Below are 21,561 nucleotides of genomic sequence, written 5' to 3'. Positions count from 1 at the left end.
CCTGCTGCCCTTCAGTGACAGTCCACATTCATAACCATTCCTCCATAGCTATGTTGTTTCCCACCAACATGGCAGGCCGGCTGCATGTGTGCCAGGTCAAGCAGCAGAAGCTGAGAGATGCAGCGCTGTGCCCAATGCCTTCCGCAGTAATTGCTTTCAGATACAAAGTCATTTATATTTGCTGCACTCCCTCACAAGCGGCGCGTTCAAAATCCCATCCGAGGTCAACAGGGAACTGAAATGCCTCTGATAACAACAATCCCCCGTCTTTGATCGCACACTCGTCTGGTCTCTGCAGAAAATTCGCTCTTTGAGAGGACTTTAAAGCGAAACAAGGGCGGCTGGTTGAAGATGTTCGAAGAATAAATCTAATAAAAAGTTGCGATGTGAAGGATAAGCTGCGCCGGCGTCCTTTCTGCGACGCATTTAATGCCGGGGCTCATGCCTGTTGCGAACACAGCGCCTGAAATGTCTCCTGAATTATTTAGGTTTGAGTCGTGCAGAGACGGCATCCTGCAGCATTAGCGGTGCAATAAAACTGGACTAATGGACCACTTGATGCCTTGTTCGTGCTGCATGGCTTTCATACGCGTTCATCCAATGTGATTCTCGATACCAAGTCTTAGGGACTTCGTTGACGCAGTAAAACTAAAGCGAAGCGTCACTTTTATATATTTAAAAACTGTATATACACTAATACTTTGTTTATCGTGCTTAATTGTTTCCAGACATTTTCATGAAGTATGGAATATTTTCATAGTTACAGCACAGGAAACCTTTTGACTTTCTAAACAGTTTTAAGCATTAGAGCCCTTGAGATGTCAAAATAACACCCCTATAGTCACCTTTACACTCGCATTACCCAATATAATAGACATAATAAGAGCAAATAAGCCATTTAAGCAATACAAATACGATAATACTTGTAATCATGTGTGTTGCTGTAAATGTATTCCGGTGCTGGGGGTCAGAATCGGGGAAGGACAAGAAGTGACATCATGGGCATGGGTTACGGCTTCAACAGTAATCCTGTGTTAGGGATTATTGTGCCTGTTGTGAGATCATTCAAACCTGCAATAAAAAGGCTGTAGTTCCCCTAATCAAGTCTGGTGCTTGTGTGTCTCACTGAAAATTTGAGTAACATTACTGACAGTTAGTTAAGTCGACAACCGCTTATGTCAACGTCAGTTAGCCAGTCCGAGGGTTGTCGAAACAAGTTCCACTAGAATAAAATATGAATTCAATGAAAATGAAATATAAATAATGACTGGTGGAAAAAAAACACATTCGCTGCAGCATTCTCACGCCGAGAACGAGAAGCTCTTTCATATATCGTCAAAATTCTCAGACTGATTGAGGTGAACACCTTTAGTCTGCCGAGAGACGCGGGTAGTCATCCAGATCAGGACTACCGGTTTCCATGGCAACACAGACAACCCAACCACAACTGATATATACAAACCAAACGGCTTCGACAGATGTTTTTTTGTTTTGTTTTTTTTAAATAACTATAAAGGGTCAAAGTTGGACATTCAAGGATCTGCTCAAGGTGTGACTGACTGGAAAATGAAACATTTGTTGAACTGAACAACACTTTTCCATCAGGGGGTTTATTTTTTATATGATTTCAGGGGTAAATCAACTGAATATTTTACCACACAAAACTGCCTAAATTCTCAAGACTCATCAGGCCAATCTATTTTAGTTTTATTTGGCTCAGACTCTTTCATTCGTGCTGTGATTAGTAATAACCAAAGGTACATGCAGCAACATTTTAATAACAAAGATTAAGCTGGCAAGTTGAGTTTGAATTTGATGTGATGCCAGAATTACACAGACTGTAAACAACTGCTGGTGGCTGTCGTCATAGTAACAATCAGTCTCCTGTCAGAATCCCATGGTGAGATTTTTTTTTTTTTAATCATTCTGACAAATCCATCTAACTAGTATGCTTTGCAAAGGCAGAAAGGGAAGGGAGAATCAACACTGAATGACTCATAGGATATAAATGGGCAGGAGAATGAGGATCCATCATGCAAGACAGTGATGGAGGTTACGGACCACCACAAAGTGTAGAGCCATACATCAGGAAAGATGGTCCAAACATGATAAGGGTAAGGTTAACGTTACAAACTGAAAGAACATAGTTCTCGATAAAACAAATAAGATAAAAAAGAAGCACTAAAAAAACCTTAGCTCTTAATTGAAAGAATAACCTACATATCAGCAATGATCCGAAGCTCAGGCAAAGAATAATTATTATATTTAAAAGGATGATTTATGTAATGATGTTAGGGTTAGGATTAGGGTTAAGCTGTAAAACAAGGCAAGCTAAAAATCAACTCTGAATCCTGACATCACTTCCTGTCCATCCATCACTCAGCTCCCCTAGGGAACACATAGTATTTATGTACTCATGTCTTAAATGGCTTATTTACTCTTATTATATCTACTATATTGGGTCATATGAGTGTAAAGGTGTATAGGGGTGCTATTTCATGACTGGAGGGCTCTAATAATGTAAAAAAATTATATTTAGAAGGTCATAAACAGGTTTACTATGCTGTAACTATGAATATATTTCATTTATACAGTGAAGAAAATAAGTATTTGAACACCCTGCTATTTTGCTATTTCTCCCACTTAGAAATCATGGAGGGGTCTGAAATTTTCATCGTAGGTGCATGTCCACTGTGAGAGAGATAAACTAAAAAGAAAAATCCAGAAATCACAATGCATGATTTTTTTAACAATTTATTTGTGTGATACAGCTGCTAATAAGTATTTGAACACCTGAGAAAATGAATGTTAATATTTGGTACAGTAGCCTTTGTTTGCTATTACAGAGGTCAAACGTTTCCTGTAGTTTTTCACCAGGTTTGCACACACTGCAGGAGGGATCTTGGCCCACTCCTCCACACAGATCTTCTCTAGATCAGTCAGGTTTCTGGGCTGTCGCTGAGAAACACGGAGTTTGAGCTCCCTCCAAAGATTTTCGATTGGGTTCAGGTCTGGAGACTGGCTGGGCCATGCTAGAACCTTGATATGCTTCTTACGGAGCCACTCCTTGGTTTTCCTGGCTGTGTGCTTCGGGTCGTTGTCGTGTTGGAAGACCCAGCCACGACCCATCTTCAATGCTCTGACAGAGGGAAGGAGGTTGTTCCCCAAAATCTCACAATACACGGCCCCAGTCATCCTCTCTTTAATGCAGTGCACTCGTCCTGTCCCATGTGCAGAAAAACACCCCCAAAGCATGATGCTACCACCCCCATGCTTCACAGTAGGGATGGTGTTCTTCGGATTGTACTCTTCATTCTTCTTCCTCCAAACACGCTTATTGGAATTATGACCAAAAAGTTCTATTTTGGTCTCATCTGACCATAAAACTTTCTCCCATGACTCCTCTGTATCATCCAAATGGTCATATGCAAACTTAAGACGGGCCTTGACATGTGCTGGTTTAAGCAGGGGAACCTTTCGTGCCATGCATGATTTCACATCATGACGTCTTACTGTATTACCTACAGTAACCTTGGAAACGGTGGTCCCAGCTCTTTTCAGGTCATTGACCAAGTCCTGTCGTGTAGTTCTGGGCTGATTCCTCACCTTTCTTAGAATCATTGAGACCCCACGAGGTGATATCTTGCATGGGGCTCCACTCCGATTGAGATTGACCGTCATGTTTAGCTTCTTCCATTTTCTAATGATAGCTCCAACAGTGGACCTTTTTTCACCAAGCTGCTTGGTAATTGCTCCGTAGCCCTTTCCAGCCTTGTGGAGGTGTACAATTTTGTCTCTGGTGTCTTTGGACAGCTCTTTGGTCTTCGCCATGTTACAAGTTAAAGTCTTACTGATTGTATGGGGTGGACAGGTGTCTTTATGCAGCTAACGACCTCAAACAGGTGCATCTGATTCAGGATGATACATGGAGTGCAGGTGGACTTCTAATGGGCAGACTAACAGGTCTTTCAGGGTCAGAATTCTAGATGATACACAGGTGTTCAAATACTTATTTGCAGCTGTATCACACAAATAAATTGTTAAAAAATCATGCATTGTGATTTCTGGATTTTTCTTTTTAGTTTATCTCTCTCACAGTGGACATGCACCTACGATGAAAATTTCAGACCCCTCCATGATTTCTAAGTGGGAGAAATAGCAAAATAGCAGGGTGTTCAAATACTTATTTTCTTCACTGTAAATAAGAAATAGCGGAAATTCCCATATGTTCTTTAACCAATTAACCATAATAAACATGAGATTACTGTAAAAAAAATAACAACAAATAAAATTATATAAAATTAAACATCAATAAACATTTAAATACAATTATTTATTAATAAATTAATAAATGCAATATACTTATTTTGTGTTTTTCTTAATATCATATTTGTTAATATATAAGTAGTTAAAAATATATAATCTAAATGTATTAAGTTACACTGGCATCGTCAAAAAGTACTATTATCGACACTAAAGTTGTGACAAGAGACAATGCAGCAGCGAGATCAAAACAAACTTGTGTTTTTGGCATTAGTTACTTCTTGAATTCAATAGTGTTTCTCACCTCAGGTCCCTGCTTTTCTTTTGATCAAGGCTGCAAAATAACCCAAAATGGAGCTGGAAGTGATAGCATTTCATAAAAGACGCAAAGCTGGTGTCTTTACAAAAACTATAAAAACCTGTTGTTTTGTGTTAACATGAGTTAGATAGTAAACAGCTACAAAGTCTGTTCATCATAGACAGGCAACAGAGCTGACCTCCGGTTCCTGTATCCATGTACTAGCAAGGTAATTGGATGCTAACAAGGGTGAGGTATAAAAATACCTGAACACTCACACAGTGTTTTAACAACACAAGAAGATGCACACCATATTGTATATATACAAAATGTACATAAAGACAGGCAGAATTTTGGCCTAAATTTTTTATGTTAACCAAAAAACACGCTAACCAAAGCAAATGTTATTTACTTTTTTGGTAGTCTTATTATATACAAGGGGAAGAAGGCATTGAAGAACTAAATTTGAAACACGTATATGCTAGGACTGGAATGGATTGAGTAAGACCCTCAAACAATGCACAACGATGAGTCAATTCAAGAAACAATACAAGCAGTTGATGTTTGCTAAATACAAGGATGAAGAGTCTTGAACCAGTCATGATGTGCTATACATATCACTATATTGACACTTACTATGGTACACATTATGTCATTGTATGGTCATATCACCTCGTACTTTGGTACGTGATAAAAAGAATAATAATAAAAAAAAATGTAAAAACTTAAATTATATTAGGAAAGCAGGAAGTGAACAAATGTAACAGTTACTGATTGTAAAAGTACCAGATGGAGGGGTAGGATTTAATAAGCTTTGCTTCTTCCTACTCCTTTTGGACATGTGGAACTGTGAACTGATTATGTGATGCATTCAATTGTAATCTGATGCATGTTCAAATGAAATAAAACCATTACCATTACCATTACCATATACACTTTGACTATCCCACCCATCCATCCATCAATCTTCTGCTTTTTCCAGCCCCTCCCAGTGGATCCTGAAGCATTCCCAGGCCAGTTGAGAGACCTATTCTCTACAACATGATGTGGCTCTTCCCCTACCGGTCGGTCTTGACTTTACTATCCCAATGTTCCAAAATACATTTTGTTCCGACAGACAAGAAAGGTACTTGGTAGGTCATAGTATTAGGTAAATGACAGACTGTAGTACCTGTGCGTCCATGAGCAGGTGTCTCATGAGGGTCATGGACTTGGTCAAGGTGTCACCAGTCTTCCCCGACATGAAGTCCTGGTTCTGGTCCTGATGGTCAAGGACCCACGGCCGAGTGACCATGAACTGAGCTATCTGGTCATTGAGACTGTTGAGAGACTGGACGGCTGTGAAAAGAGACAAACTGCATGAGAGACGTCTTATCTCCTAACACAGAGCTTTTGTTGCTGCGCTCGCTAATGAGAATTCTCTCGATGAGGCCTTCCTCTGCCCACTTTCATCAAATGAATCCCTCGTTTTGGGCAACAGGGGCATCATTAGGCTAAATCCATTAGTAAGACACAGAAAAACCACAGTCACTCCATTATATGATATTATTCTTCCTGGGGAGCGTCTCTGTAATAATGCTATTATGTCTCGTTGCAGTTAATGGCCGTTTCAACACAGCAGCCTCGTCTCCCTGGGTCTGTGCAAAGTTCCCCTTTAAGTCTGGGAATTGTCATGTTAATGCGAAGTCACAATTCTCAGCAGGGACGCACAAAGTCAGGAGAAGCAAGCCAGAACGCAGTTTAATATAATGACGGATAATTTATCTTTCTTTTAATCAATAACTTCATTAACACAAGCGTGTGTGAGGCAAAATTATGTTTCCCAGCAATAAAAAGGAGCATTTTACAGAATTGTCGGTGCCTGTGTGGAAGCTTTTAACTAAAGTTTAACAATATTTCACTTTTGTCTTAGGTATGATGATCAAACACGACTGATCTGGATATTTATTTATTTTTTTTTACTCTTTTAAGTCTAAATGTTTACACAATCCAATAAACTTAATTACAAAAACTAAAGGAAATTGCCTAAAATCTAATTCGAGGAGTATTTGGCTATTATTGTTATTATTAGGCCCCGGGATGGATCAATAATTGGTTTGATTGATTTGCATGCATTTTTATTTTTTATACAGATGTCTAATGACAAAAACTGTCAGCGTCCCGAAAACTGCTGTAAAAATACATTGTGATATTTTTTCCATGTTAAAGAAGTGATTCATTCATTTTCTATCGCTTATCCTCACGAGAGTCGCTGGCCAATCACAGGGCACATATAGACAAACACCATTCACACTCACATTCATACCTATGGACAATTTGGACTCGCCAATTAACCAAGCATGTTTTTGGAATGTGGGAGGAAACCGGAGTACCCGGAGAAAACCCACGCATGCACGGGGAGAACATGCAAACTCCACACAGAGATGGAATTGAACTAATGTCTCCTAGATGTGTGGCCTGCACGCAAACCACTCCAGCCCTAAAGAAGTGATTATTATTTAAAACTACCTCTGCATATACAGTGTCCTCCAGAAGCATTGTAACCACAAGCTCAATTTCTTTATTTTTGCTGTCAACTTTTAGTTGAAAAGACCAATATGAGACCAGAGAGCAGCATTTCAGGTTTTATTTCAAGATATTTACATCTACTTAGAAGACAGCACATTTTGTTTGAACCCAGCACTTCTCCATGTGAGTAAAAGACTGACAGGTGTGTTTTGTTGCCCAGTTATGTCCTATTCCAAAGCTTATTCAATCAATAAATAGCACTGACTGTCTACGCTCAGTTTCAAATTGAGTAGGATTGGTTTTGACTGTGAAGTCCGCATTTAGAGACATCAACAAGAAAACTAGAGAGCTGTCTGTGTCTGGGTGAAAAACAAGCAATCGTGAATCTGAGAAAAGGTGGAAAATCAATCAGAAGCATTGCACAAACACTAGTCATAGCCACAAAAAACATTTGAAATGTCCTGAAAAAGAAAGAATCCACTTGTGTACCAAGTAACAGACGTCTAACAGGTAGACCAAGGAGAACATCAGCAGTTGACGACAGAAACGATGCAAGAGAAAGAACCTAAAACAACTGTTAGTGACATCAGCAACAACCTGCAGAGTGCAGGAGTGGAGGTATCACTATCTACTGTTCATTGAAGACTTCATAAACAAAAGTATTGTACAATGACTACACCAGAAGATGCAAACCACTCATTAGCAAAAAGAATAGGAAGGACAGCTGGAAGGCTGGAATTTGCCAAAAAAGTACAGAGATTAGTCTAAAAAAAGGGTGGTTCAAATCCATGCTTCTAGATGTAAATACCTGAAAATAAGAGCTGAAAAGTTACTCCCCGGTCTTGTATTCATCTTTTGATGCAAATATTTCCAGTCGACTGCAAAATGATAAACAAAAATAAACTGAATGAAACGACATTTTTCTGAACGCTTTGAATTGGAAAAGTGGTATGCTTGATGGAAAAATCTATGAATTAATTCCAATATTACATTTATACTGTATATATACACACAGTGGAGACCAGGGTTCAATACCACCCTCGGCCATGTCTGTGTGGAGTTTGCATGTTCTCCTCGTGAATGCGCGGGTTTTCTCCGGGTACTCCGTTTTCCTCCCACAATCCAAAAACATGCTAGGTTCAAATTGTCCATAGGTATGAATGTGAGTGTGAATGGTTGTTTGTCTATATGTGCCCTGTGATTGGCTGGCGACCAGTCCAGGGTGTACCCCGCCTCTCGCCCGAAGACAGCTGGGATAGGCTCCAGCACCCTCCGCGAGGAAAAGCGGTAGAAAATGAATGAATGAATGCATGCATTGTCCGGCTAGCACACAATATGGTGCACATCTTGTTGGGTTATTAATGCGGGATCAGAAAACGTCCTTCCTTGTTACCATCCCATTAGCTGACGAACAAAATGGCAACCAGAACCGGGAGTTGCATTACCTGTCTATGATGTCATCAGCGGTTGACTCTTATACTTTTACATGCATACAGTAGTACAATTCTAAATGCATATAAATTATGAATCAAATGTACATTATGTCCTTTGGGATATTCATCAAGAATCACGTCTACAGTGAAGGTCAAAGTAACCTTAAATGTTGATTTATCCCATTTAGTCATCATTTACATGTATTAATATGCATTTTGAACTGTAAAATGTAAAAAATGTGTTTGTGTTAATATTTTGGAATGTTATATACTGGAATGGATTAATTGGATTTAGAGAATTAATGATGCTGACCAAGGTTCCACTGCACATATATAATGTAGGATCTAGAGTTAACATCATATACTGATCATTGGTATGAGCCAAATGAGAGGGTCACAATATTAGAAACAAATGACAGTATGATTCAATTGGTCAAGACGACAAATAATGATATGAGAGATTTAAGAGCCATCAATATATTAGCAGCTCTGGAGGTTAATTAAAGAAGACACACCAAGGTTAACTTGTCAAGAGAAACATCAAAGATTTACAACTGCTTGTCTCGGCCAGCCTTGTCTTGTATTTCAACAATGAGCACACAGTGGCCCTCGCAGCCATCAAATCAGCCAAGGATAAAGGCGGATAAAATGTTTACGACGAGAGAGCCGACAACTGGATTCCAATCTCGCCTTCAAAATTTACAAGGTGCCCACCTTTGCCACCCCCCCGTCCACCAAATGACAACGCTGCCTCGGAAGAAGATGACATGTTGTCACACACTGAGAGCAGACACGCCCGATTCTTCTTCCTCTTGTAATTCCAAATATGGTGTCACTATCAAACTGTCGCAAGTGAACGCATCAGGGCGGAGAGAATGTGAATTTTCAAACAATTAGATAGATGGGTGCTTTATTAATCTCCCAGAGAAATGACAGCAACACAAAGCTCAAAATTGTATATGAAGACCTGTTTTGACCCTGAAATTGAACAAAACAATAGTCCTTGTCCACTAAATAAAAATAAAAATAAAAATAAAAATAAAAATAAAAATAAAAATAAAAATAAAAATAAAAATAAAAATAAAAATAAAAATAAAAATAAAAATAAAAATAAAAATAAAAATAAAAATAAAAATAAAAATAAAAATAAAAATAAAAATAAAAATAAAAATAAAAATAAAAATAAACTCTCCCCGTGCATGCGTGGGTTTTCTCCGGGTACTCCGGTTTCCTCCCACATTCCAAAAACATGCTAGGTTAATTGGCGACTCCAAATTGTCCATAGGTATGAATGTGAGTGTGAATGGTTGTTTGTCTATATGTGCCCTGTGATTGGCTGGCGACCAGTCCAGGGTGTACCCCGCCTCATGCCCGAAGACAGCTGGGATAGGCTCCAGCACCCCCCACGACCCTCGTGAGGATAAGCGGTAGATAATGAATGAATGTTTTACTTTATTTCATAATTGTATTATGTTTAAAATGGGACCTATTATGCTATTTCCACTTTTCTGACCTATTCATGTTAGAATGTTGTATTATTATGTTAAACGATATCAGATAATCAGATAATAATGAGGTTTGCGCATTTGAAAGTGAGCCCAGAAATAAGTTTGGAGTGGCTCTAAACCCTCGGTTTCAGAGAACACTGGCTCCCTGTGACATCACATTGAGCCAGACTTCCTTATATGGGCATGCGCTGTAGGCTAGATATGGTCTAGGAGTGCCATCTGCTCTGCTCTGTTAACGGTCGTTAGCTATGGCTCCCAGTATAATACTTTTTTTCAGTATTATACTCCACAGTCTCTGCTTTGCTGCAGTTCTCCGATTTCTTGCTGGCCACAATATCCAACCTTAAAAAAAAACCCACTGGTTTTGCTATCTGTCTTAGCACGACTGTACGGGCTTTTTCCACTATCAAAGGTTGATACTATTAGGTACATGAAGGTACTATTTCCAGTATGAGATACCATATGGGTGAAATATTCATCATCTGCATGACATTGTAACATCTCAACATCCACAGCGAGTGTCTTTCTGAAAGACGCGTTCTGTACAGCTTGGTTTTCATAGTTTCTAGCAGTGCAATTTTGAAGTACCCTCAAGTACCCCTCCCCCTTTCCATAAGTCCTACACTGTGCCTAAAAACACATTTTAGGCACTTAATGTATAAAATCATGTCTATTCTTATGTTTCCATGCACGTTTGAGGCGTCAGGGTTTGTCTTGCTATGAGATGTAGACCGCTCATTACATTCTTTGTAGACACCCACGGGAGCCACGCTACATCAACAATGAGCTCTAATGAGGCATGATGCTCTGCTGTCAGCCTTTACAGTCCTTGGGAAAATGACCAATTGTATAATCCAACAAAATATGAGCAGGAGGGGTGTCGAACGCATATTATCCAAACATCTCTTTTGCCTCAGTATGCTTTCAGCAACCATCATCTGTGTCACACAGCCTCTGCCAAGGCAATTTGAGGAGGCTCCACTTAGAGCCAAAAGGTCCAGAGTGGGGGGATGAACAATATGAGGCAATCACACACACGCAAGACTTCATTCATCCTGCCAGAATAAATACCTGGTGCAGTTTCACTGAGGCCAAAAAGTCCAATGCTGGACCTCCACCAAAGCAATAACACCACCTTGGACTGTCATACGTTTTGGAGCTCCAACGCCTCTAATGCCAGGGACAGTCAGGGAATTGGATATATTTTGGGCAACTCTGGATACCTTGAAAAGATATCTGTCAGAAGAAAATGACTACCATTTGTTGCAAAATTATGCCTCAAAAGTAAAAAACATAGCAAATCTGGTGGCATTTCAGCTCATTCAGAATATAAATGCTGTTTCTTTGGCTTTTAGTGTGACAGATGGGTACCGATAATGTCAAATAGGAAGTGTGATTTACTTACTGATACACAGGAATTTTCTTTACATCCACTAATTCATTTGACCAAGCAGACTAGCTTAGAGTGCACTAGCTAATGACTAGAAGGTCAATGACCAGAGACGCACATTTTTATCAAGGTGACACCCAATGTTAAAATAACGATCCACTATTGTTCCTGTAATGTTCAACACTAATGGAACATTCTTGGAACAGTGTATAAATGTTGTGCTGTTGTTTGCAGCAAATTACCAAATGTTACCGCGTAATGCTAGCAGAATGATCAATGAACAATCCGACTGTTTGGTCAAGGGCATGTGCATGCAGGAGGCCTATTTTCCTTACGTTGAGCTCGGTGCGAGGACACGAAATACACTACCGCTCGAAAGTTTGGGATCACTTGGACATTTTTTTGGCCAGTCTGAGATATGGCTTTTTCTTGGTCAATCCTGCCATGAAGTCCAACATCCTGAAGTCGCCACATCGCTTTTGATACTGACACTGGTTTTGATGCGTACTATTTAGTACAGCTGCCAGGTGACGACCTATGTGCGTCGTTTCTCTGTCCTTGTTAGACCCAGTTTGTGCTGCTCTCTGAAGGGAGTAGTTAACAACATGGTAAGAGATTTTAATTTTAATTTAAATTTTTAGATGGGTTTTCTAATAATCTATTCGTCTTATAAAATGATTAACTTGGATTAGCAGCCATACCAGGATGGTATTGATGCAGAGGACTGACAGTTGTTGATAGTCGGCCTCTATGCAAAAATGTAAATCGTTCTTTGAAAATCATCTGATTTAATTGTTTGTGAAATGGAAAAATTGTTTGTGAAATACATGAAAATGTGTTTTTTTTTTTGGAAAACAAGAAATTTGCAAGTGATCCCAAACTTTTGAGCGGTATTGTAGCATCCACGGAAATTGGTCGGAATATTCAAATTAGAATGTTAATTTCTTAACGTGGATGTTATTTCAAACTGTGCCTTTTGAGCCTGTAATAAATAAATCCCATTTACATGATTCCAGTTTACTTTCTTTCGTTTTGTTATTATAGAGTGGTAATGTTAAAAGATGTTAAGACATATTTTTGACCCTCAAACTCATTGTCAGTCCTGTGCTGCTCATTAATATATCTAAATGGTGCGAGCTAAGCCATCTGTGAGGAAAAAAAGCGTGTGAATTATGGTGCAAGTTTCAGCTAAATGTGAATTTTAAATAAGACCTAACTCCCTGCTGGCCTCCCTCACTCTTGTAATGCTTTCATAATTAATCCAAATGATTTCTACACACTGCGTCAAGGTTTCACCACTGATGTTGATATAGAAGCTAATTGCTGACAGATATAAGAAAAAAACACACTATTCCCTAATGGAACATGTTTTTCTGCAGTGGATTTGAACTATGAAGCCTTCCAGGTGCTGCTAGTGGCGTTCTTTTTGACAACAGCAACACTGCCCCCTTTTGGTCGCTTTGAGGACTGTTGGTATTTGATGAGTCATGGCTTGTCTTTAAATGCAAAACCCATTCTAGGAAAAGGTTGAAACTGCAATAATTAAAATTTTGCACTGTTGAATCTTAAGGAGGCTCTAAAAACTGCAAAAAGAACAGATGAGAGGAAGAGAGTAAAAAAATAGTAAGCAATTTAGAGCGAACAAGCATTATAGTGAAATACGCTGATTACAGGTTTAAGACCACAGCCTCTAAAAGCAAAAATATGCTGTTAATGTCATTTTCTGTCAGGTATTCACACTGTCATGATCTCTCGATGGCTAAAGCAAAGAAGCTTTCTCTCTTTGAATGCAGACAGATTGTTGAGCTGCATAAGCAAGGCCTCTCGCAGACCATTGCTGCTGAGTTTGGACGAAGTAAGGCAGTTATTTGAAGGTTATGGAACAAAAAAGTTAACTGGTAGACGCAAAAAAAATGTCACTGGCCCTGAGCCGGGCAATCCAATTGGCTGTCCTACAATACATGGAATGATCCTCGGCCCAAATGAAGGTTTTTAAAGGTACCGAGTGCAGGCCAATAACCGGACAGCATCTGTGAGAGAAGGTTTTTAAAAACCAAAAAGGTGTTCAAAAGCCTAGAGTGCTTCAAGACCACAAAATAGACTTTTTAAATTTAAATTAAATTAAATTATTTAAATAATTAAATTAAATTTGAAATTAATAAATTTAAAATAAAAATATATAAATTATAATTATGAAAACAACTATTTATCCAATTTAAAATAACATTTAAAATGTCATTAAATCAAATTTTGAAAATACAAATAAATGACAATTGTAAAATTAAATTAATATTAAAATAATATAAATAAAATATTGAAAATAACATGAAAGATTAAAAAATGTTCATTAGAAAGGCTGACGACAATCAAAATTTTGCTTCTTTACTTTATATCTTTTCTTTTTCAGTACATTTCCCTTCTGGGTTTTGTACAGTACAATTTTTTACTTTTTACTTTTTTTTTAAGACAAACAAACAAAATAAACATACAAAATAAGTGGTTACATAGTTTTCACTTTATTTGATGGTGCCAGAAATGCTAATTATCCTGAGCATCAACTTTTTGACATGAGCATTTAAAGTTCAATTTCTGGATCTATGGTTATCATCACACTGGTCTTCTTTGTGTTGAAGAGGCCAAAAATAAATAAATAAAATAAACATATTGCAGCTTGGTGACACTTGACATTTTGTTTGATTTTGAGTGGTTATTTTTGTGTGGATGTTATATTTAGACAAGAGGTCAAACTTAGTGACATAACGCAAGCTAGCAGCCTGTCATAAAGTGATGACATCTGTTCACTGTCTTTCATAATGAGCATTTTCCCTTCAAGTGTTGCTTAGTTGGAGTCAATGTGCTTCTCATCTTCAACTGCATTCACTTCTTTCTCACACACACACACACATACACACTTTGTGCTTTAAATTAGAGGCATGTTGAGTCAAGCTGGGGGGTTGAAATGCCTCACTGCTCATTAGCCCTGACACTGTCAAAACATGACTACATTTCACCATCCATTATTTTTATCTGCAGTGGAAACAAGAAGAATAGAAAAATATATATACGTAGATGGTGAATACTTTGTGGTAGGAACACTGAGGCGTGCACACGTCTCCAGTGTGTGTGCCTCGCATGTTAAAAAAAGAGGCACCCAGGAGGATGAACTCCATTTCATCACCACAGGGGCGCGCCTGCACAAACTACTGATGTATATTTATATGAACAGGAGCTGACACTCTCCTCAGAAACGTGCTCAACAACAGCATGAACGCTGCTCAAAAGACTGTCACGAATCACATCTGACCGTTGCCACGCTCACGTTGAGCTGTCAAAGTTAAAAAAATAAATAAAAAAAACACACACATGACAACAAGTCAAGTTTGGGCAAATTTGGCCTCTTCTGTTGGGTGCTTATTAATAGTGCAGTGCCCCACCCTTTAATATTCCAATTTTATTCCAGTAAGATAATAAGTAATAGTAATAGTAAGCATAATATTATGCCTGTACCGTATTCTTGGAAAAAAAAATAGTGGTACGACTAGTAAATAATAATACTAAATAAATAAATAAATAATAACAGTTAAAAATATATATATTTCTTACTCTGTAAAGTTATGACTTTATTCGCATAATTTACCATTTATATGAAATAAAATCTTATAATACAACATAATGATAACATTTCATAATAAGACTCTTTCATCACAATTGAAATTTTTAAATTTCATAACATAAAATTTATTTTCAAATTACATGTCATAATTTAGAACATTTATCATCTCACAACTGTATTCTAAATTTCTGTAATAGAAAACCTTCATTGTTGTAAATTAGTCATTTCTTTTTGCTGTATGATTTTTCTTGTACAGTTTCAACTTTATTCTCACGAAATTACTATTTTTTTCTTGTAATAAATCAATTTAAAATGTATTTGTAATTGTATTTTGTAATATTACACCTTAATCTTGAGAATGTCGTTATAATACAATTTAAAGGGAAACTGCACTTTTTTAAATTTTGCCCATCATTCACAATCCTTAGGTGAAACATGAACACAAATTTACTTCCCTTTTCTGTGCATTATAACGCGAGAAAACGAGTTAAGATGAGTTAGGTAACAATACACACCATTGGAACACACCTATTTTGATGCTTAAGAAAAAAACAGCCAACAGTGTTCCATTTCCAGTACTGACCTGTATCTTAACTGAGCTACAGCGATATTGTTATGGTAGCTAACATGAAATACTATGAAGAATAACACAATGCCTCGCCATAGGCGTTGTGAGTGACGTCTCAGCGTCACTCAAGCTACTCCCTAGCTACCTAACGGTGCTGATATTGTGTTCGTTTTGAAAAGTTAACGCTACGTTATAAATCATGCCTCACACATGTATTGTTGAAGGTTGTGGCAATAAGACGAAAAGTTGGTCAGCTTTGAGATTCCATATGCCACCAACAAAACAACACACAGACTGACAGAGTAGATACACCTGGTCTCAACTTCGACTAGACCGTTTTTTTTTTTTTGTTTTGTTTTTTTATACATGAGGATTATTTAGAATCCTGGGCATCCCAATGAGAGCGTGCTGAAAGATACAGCTATTCCACCGGTCGGCATCCCAATTAGAGCGTACCTTGTAAGTCACTGTTTTGTGTGTATATATACTGTATGTTTCACCAGTGCAGCTTATAGATGGGAATTTCAGAAAACACACTGAAATGCGCATTCATATTCTCCAGTAGTCAATAGGTGTCAGTAATGTTACATTATAGGCTGTCCCGTAAATACTACAGAACAGAAACAAGGATCCAACAACAGTTAGTTAGTATGATTACACAAAAACAACTAAATTAGTTAGTAATTTTTAGAAATGTGAATTAGTACGATGGCCCGCCACCAAAAGGATTACGACAAAAACATAGTAAGTAGCTTGCTTTGCACGTTCCCGCTGGCTGGGCTTGCTCAGTGTGTTCAACCTTGGCAGAGGTCCGCACTTGTACTGAGTGCCATGGTCGGTATCAATGTGTCTCTATGGGGAGTGTATTTACTGTCATCAAACTCGCTCCTATTTCTTTATTGACCAACTGGCGGAGAGGGTGCTAATGAAGATACATGGCAGCAAAGCCAAGAAGCTGACGCAAATAGAGGTCCTTAAACGCATCAGTCAGCACATTTTAGACAACAAGAGCTGATTGAATTCCGCAAGAATAGAAAGCCAATGTTATCTTTTTGGCACAAAAACTGCTTGGAAAAGGGCAGGTACATCTAATGAACCTGGAAGGTGATTTCATGTTGATGAGTTCCGATAACGCTGCATGGCGGTCAAGTGGTTAGCGCGCAGACCTCACAGATAGAAGACCAGAGTTCAATTCTGGGTACTCCGGTTTCCTCCCACATTCCAAAAACATGCTAGGTTAATTGGCTACTCCAAATTGTCCATAGGTATGAATGTGAGTGTGAATGGTTGTTTGTCTATATGTGCCCTGTGATTGGCTGGCGATCAGTCCAGGGTGTTCCTTGCCTCTTGCCCTAAGACAGCTGGGATAGGCTCCAGCACCCCCACGACCCTTGTGAGGATAAGCGGTAGAAAATGAATGAATGAGTTCCGATAACAGTGCTGCCATTTCATGTTAGCATCCTGAGACCCAGCCCGACTAAATATCGGTGAAAAGCAAGGATTTTTTTATTTTTTTTTATTTTAAATGGAGCTCCGGCATCACAGAATATAGAACGTCAATTTGTGATGTATAATGCATGAAGGCAAGGCTTCACTCCGCTTTTTTAAAATTTAGCTGCAGGCACATTTGACAAGTGCTAGCACAACTGCATAAAGACTGTCAGGACATGAGAAGAGTCTTTGCTTCTCATGTATTACTTTTTAACAATTCATGCAATCTGCTTGCAATGACATTACAAGACCGTATAAAACCGTGTGATCTCTCCCAGCCAATCAGTGAAGAAAGGTAATGATAATAATGACAAATATAAAACAAATTATTTTATTCTATTATAATAAATATGTGTATACACACACACACACACCACTATTCAAAGAATATTAATGGCTTTTTTAAAATAATTAGTTAAAGTAGTAAATATGTGGTTAATTCATTAATTAATTAATCCTAGTTTAGTTAATTCATCCTTACTAATATCCTTTTTTAAATTGTTTACATTTTAATTTTTTTTTACATTTTAAAATATTTCATAAATGATTGCCTCGTATTCATTGACTGTTCCTTCAAATACCAAATATTACGCTAAACCATTTCTTACTTACAGGAACGCTGCTTTTAAATACGACACCATTTCAAAAATAATACAAATGTACTAATATAATGGTTGCTGTAGAACCATGTAGTTCTGAGAGCTGTTTGTAATAACTAAAGTAACCACAAACCACAATGTTAGAAACATACCTCAGTATCACGTAGTGCAACCACAATAGCAAACATTGTTAAATCAATGTAAACGTGTACATTATAATCTTTGCGAAGGCAGAATGTTGTGATAATGGTTGCTCTCGATGGAGTACCCAATGAAGTGTCCAGTCGCGATATAGAATCTAAAAATAGTTTCTCTGCACTAGCTTTGAACCTCAGAGCTTCTCTGTGGTATTAAAAGGATGTACGCGTATGCAACTGTTGACGCAATTTGTCTTTGGCACTTTAACTCCAATACAGTAATGATCAAAGCTATTGGATAAAAAAAAAAGTTGGCTGCAGCAGACACATTCACTCTCGAGGGAAGTCCATCCCCTCCATGGCTGCCCATTGGGCATTCTGAATAGCATGACATCATAATAATATGTATCCTTCAAGGTTGCTTCTAATAGTCTGAATATCTGTAGCTACATTATGAATATGGCTAACTTAAATCATCCAGGTGTTGGTGCTTGAGGAAGCAAAGGTGCACTTTTGCAGATGTCGGCTGTTCCCACGACACAGGCATCATGTTTAAAAAGCTGTGTTTGCATCAGTGCGGATGGGCTGCTGCATGATCTCAAGGGAAACAAGTGTTGCACAAGTGTTGCATGCAGTAAAGGAGCGAGAGTCAACTTACTCGCTTGCATCAGCTGTCCCTGCCGCCCAAACACCTGAGAGAAGGTGGTCGCTTGGCTGCAGGTGAGCGTGTCCTCCATCATAGCTAGAAGAGAAAGAATGCGTGAGGAATGTCAGGATGAAAAGATGGAAGGGAGACGAACGGAGGCGTACCTTGACTGCTGCCAAATGCTGCTATTGAGGGCAGCAGACGCAGCGGTGTGAGCGAGAAGTGCTCGCTGTGCAGATGATGATGATGGGAATGGGAGGGGTGAGGAGGGGGCGGGAGATAGGAGGGAGGTGGTATACCAGGTCTTGAGAAGCTTGAGACGAAAGTTCTAAACACACATTTAAAGCTGCATCGCCAAGATGTACTCTATTACTGGTACTCAAAGCCAGCACTAATACATGAACATTCAAAAGTTTGGGGATATTTTCTCATCCAGTAGCATGAGAAAGTGTGTCAAAACTTTTGACTGGTAGTGTACCTAGACCACCAAACTGCTATGGGGTCAGAGAGGATGTTGTGGTCCACCATATCCAGCAGATGGTGCTGTGTTTCTTTGGTTTGTTTTCATTCATTCATTTTCTACCGCTTATCCTCAAGAGGGTCGCAGGGGTGCTGGAGCCTATCCCAGCTGTCTTCGAGTGAGAGGCGGGGTACACCCTGTACTGGTCGCCAGCCAATCACAAGGCACATATAGACAAACAACCATTCACACTCACATTCATACCTACGGACAATTTGGAGTAGCCAATTAACCTAGCATGTTTTTGGAATGTGGGAGGAAACCGGAGTACCCGGAGCTAGCTGTGAGGTGGTTTGTTTTCGTGTGCATTTTAATTGTGTATTTAACAGCTGGGATAGGCTCCAGCAGGCCCACGACTATAGTGAGGATAAATGGTATAGTAAATTGATGGATAGATGGATCTAATGCAGACAAGCTTTTTGCTAGGCATGTATCAACAAAATACTTAACTTTTATGATTTAAGGGTAAATAAGGATGTTTTCAGTCTAGTCGTCTAGTCTATAGAAGTTATATTTAATACAGACCAGTTGTTTTATCCCGGTTTGAATAGCACTCTCTCATTATATCTTGATTTTTTTTTTTTAAATATTCACAAATGATCGCTGTTTGGTGGTTGACTAAAACCTATTAGTCAAAAAATATTGAAAGACAAGTTATGTATGGTATTCTCGTCACTAAGCCATCAGTAATGTTAGAATGTTTACACTGCATGGAGACTGGCTACTGAGGCAGCAGAAGTTTTTTTTTTTTTTTTCCTGAACGTACAAAGGATGAGCTTCAGATGTTTGAGGCAAAGAGTGCAAAACGTCAGAGCAGACGGCGAGCAAAAGAGTCATCTGGCAAGGAGGACACTGTTCCTACATGCATCTACTATCGCCGTGAGCCAAACCATCAGCGGAGCCTGCCAAGTCCCAGACAGCACCTGCTGGACCCAGCTGCAGAAGCCGCCCGAGCCATTCACATGGTGGTACCTTGACATACAAGTGTCCCTGATGCCAAGCTAAAATTTGGGTTACAAGCTGCTCATTACCGGAAGGCTTAGCCGAAGAAAGCTATTTGGAGGACTTCTGTCACCTCTGTCACTGTTTTTATAAATCGTTATTTGCAATGTTAGTCACAATTAAATTTTTGGAGATTATTTGCTTGAAAATAATGATATTTGAGTGATGGACAGTTTACCTTACCAATGTCTAACTGCACATTGTTTTTTAACACATTGGGTCCATTTTGTGTTGGGCTGTTTAAGAAGACAATGTTTAAAACAAAATGTAGCGTAAGTGTCTTTAAACACCATTAAATATTTTAACTGATTGAGAACCCTAATAAAAATACATCTGTTACTGTTTTTGGAGTGATTTCCTCATGTAATGTTTCCATTTTATCTTTAATACAGAGCAGTGATTCAATTGTGTGTATAAATAAGCGTTCCTTACATAATGTTACTGTCGCTGCCCACATGTTACGGAGCGCTTACCAAAGTAACAAAACATTTTCACTGATTTTGAAACACACATAACACGCACCGGATTATAAGGTGTATCGTCAAAATTTTGAGAAAATTAAAGGCGTCTTATTAAAGCCTTATAGTGCGGAAAATACTGTAAAACAGAGCAGTGCATCCTCCAGTTTAAAGCTGGTAGCCTCCAAAGCTTGAGCATACCCTATGCTGATAATGTAGTCTGTTTAAAAAAAAAAAGCAGGAAGCTTGTATTTAATTAAAACCATAATTTAAAAAACTCTCAGGCCTCAGAGGTACTGTTAGCTTGAATGTGCTGTGATGTGGTTGGCATGGAGACCTTGAGTTAGGTAGCATAAAAAAAAACACACCGATGGCGATGCTTCAAGTTTCCGCATGAGGCTGTGGAGAAGTAAGAACGCTTCAGCATTTTAATTCCAGTTGGGATTACATGGTGTCAAGCGAGAAAGGCTAGGTGCATTGCATTTTCATGAAAGAGCTATTGCTGCACTGTAGGCTGCAATCAGAGAGTGCACAACTGTGTGTTTCATCCTCACCTCACACACACACACACACGGTTAAATACACTCATAATGTACACTTGACATGTGACTACACTGTACCTCTATTGTAGAGCAGATGCAGCACGAAGACATCATGATGGCAACTGTGTTCTATTGATGGAAAGAACATGTTAGAAGTGACAAACAGGTAGTGCAATTTAAATGAACTAAAAGTCAAAACGTCTCATTTTATTGAATGAGAGCTTGTCGCCAAACCTAACTGACGTAACCCAACGTACGCAACGTAGCATATTTACGTAACATATTTGTATACAAACAACTGCTGTTTTGACTAGCTAACTTACGCCGGTAAGCGATTGTATGTTTTGCTAGTTTCGGTCCTTGCTAGTACTGATAAAGCTAGATAACTACTGATAAACTTACATAAAGTCTGTGTAAATGTATATAAACTTACCCGTGGCACCAACAAGTTTCTTTATATCTTTTATCTTCTTTTTTGGAGGGGGGAAATGTCAAATAGCTCTAAATCTGAAACGTATAGTGTACTGATTAGCATCCTGTCTGCTCATTGGTCGATCAGTGAAACTCCAGCTGATTGGTCTAGCG

General features: G+C 38.6%; 1 protein-coding gene across 5 annotated transcripts in view; it reads right to left on the bottom strand.

Annotated features, from left to right (window-relative positions):
• kaznb (kazrin, periplakin interacting protein b) overlaps nucleotides 1–21,561 on the bottom strand; it is a 77,877-nt gene extending 56,316 nt beyond the window's left edge. Inside the window, exons 1-5 of one of the 5 annotated variants that reach the window (XM_058055756.1) lie at nucleotides 21,410–21,561; nucleotides 21,055–21,105; nucleotides 18,619–18,683; nucleotides 18,467–18,550; nucleotides 5,733–5,899 (exon numbers count right to left, since the gene is read on the bottom strand). In XM_058055756.1, the coding sequence (XP_057911739.1) occupies nucleotides 5,733–5,899; nucleotides 18,467–18,548 (249 nt within the window). In that variant the 5' untranslated portion in view covers nucleotides 18,549–18,550; nucleotides 18,619–18,683; nucleotides 21,055–21,105; nucleotides 21,410–21,561. Of the gene's footprint in view, nucleotides 1–5,732; nucleotides 5,900–18,466; nucleotides 18,551–18,618; nucleotides 18,692–21,054; nucleotides 21,222–21,409 lie in introns of those variants that run through there. The other 4 variants (XM_058055758.1, XM_058055755.1, XM_058055760.1 and 1 more) reach the window with 4 other exon arrangements.

The sequence above is a fragment of the Doryrhamphus excisus genome, chromosome 18 (genome assembly GCF_030265055.1).
Source record: "Doryrhamphus excisus isolate RoL2022-K1 chromosome 18, RoL_Dexc_1.0, whole genome shotgun sequence".
Classification (NCBI taxonomy): Eukaryota; Metazoa; Chordata; class Actinopteri; order Syngnathiformes; family Syngnathidae; genus Doryrhamphus; species Doryrhamphus excisus.
This window is presented reverse-complemented; position numbering and strand designations above follow the sequence as displayed.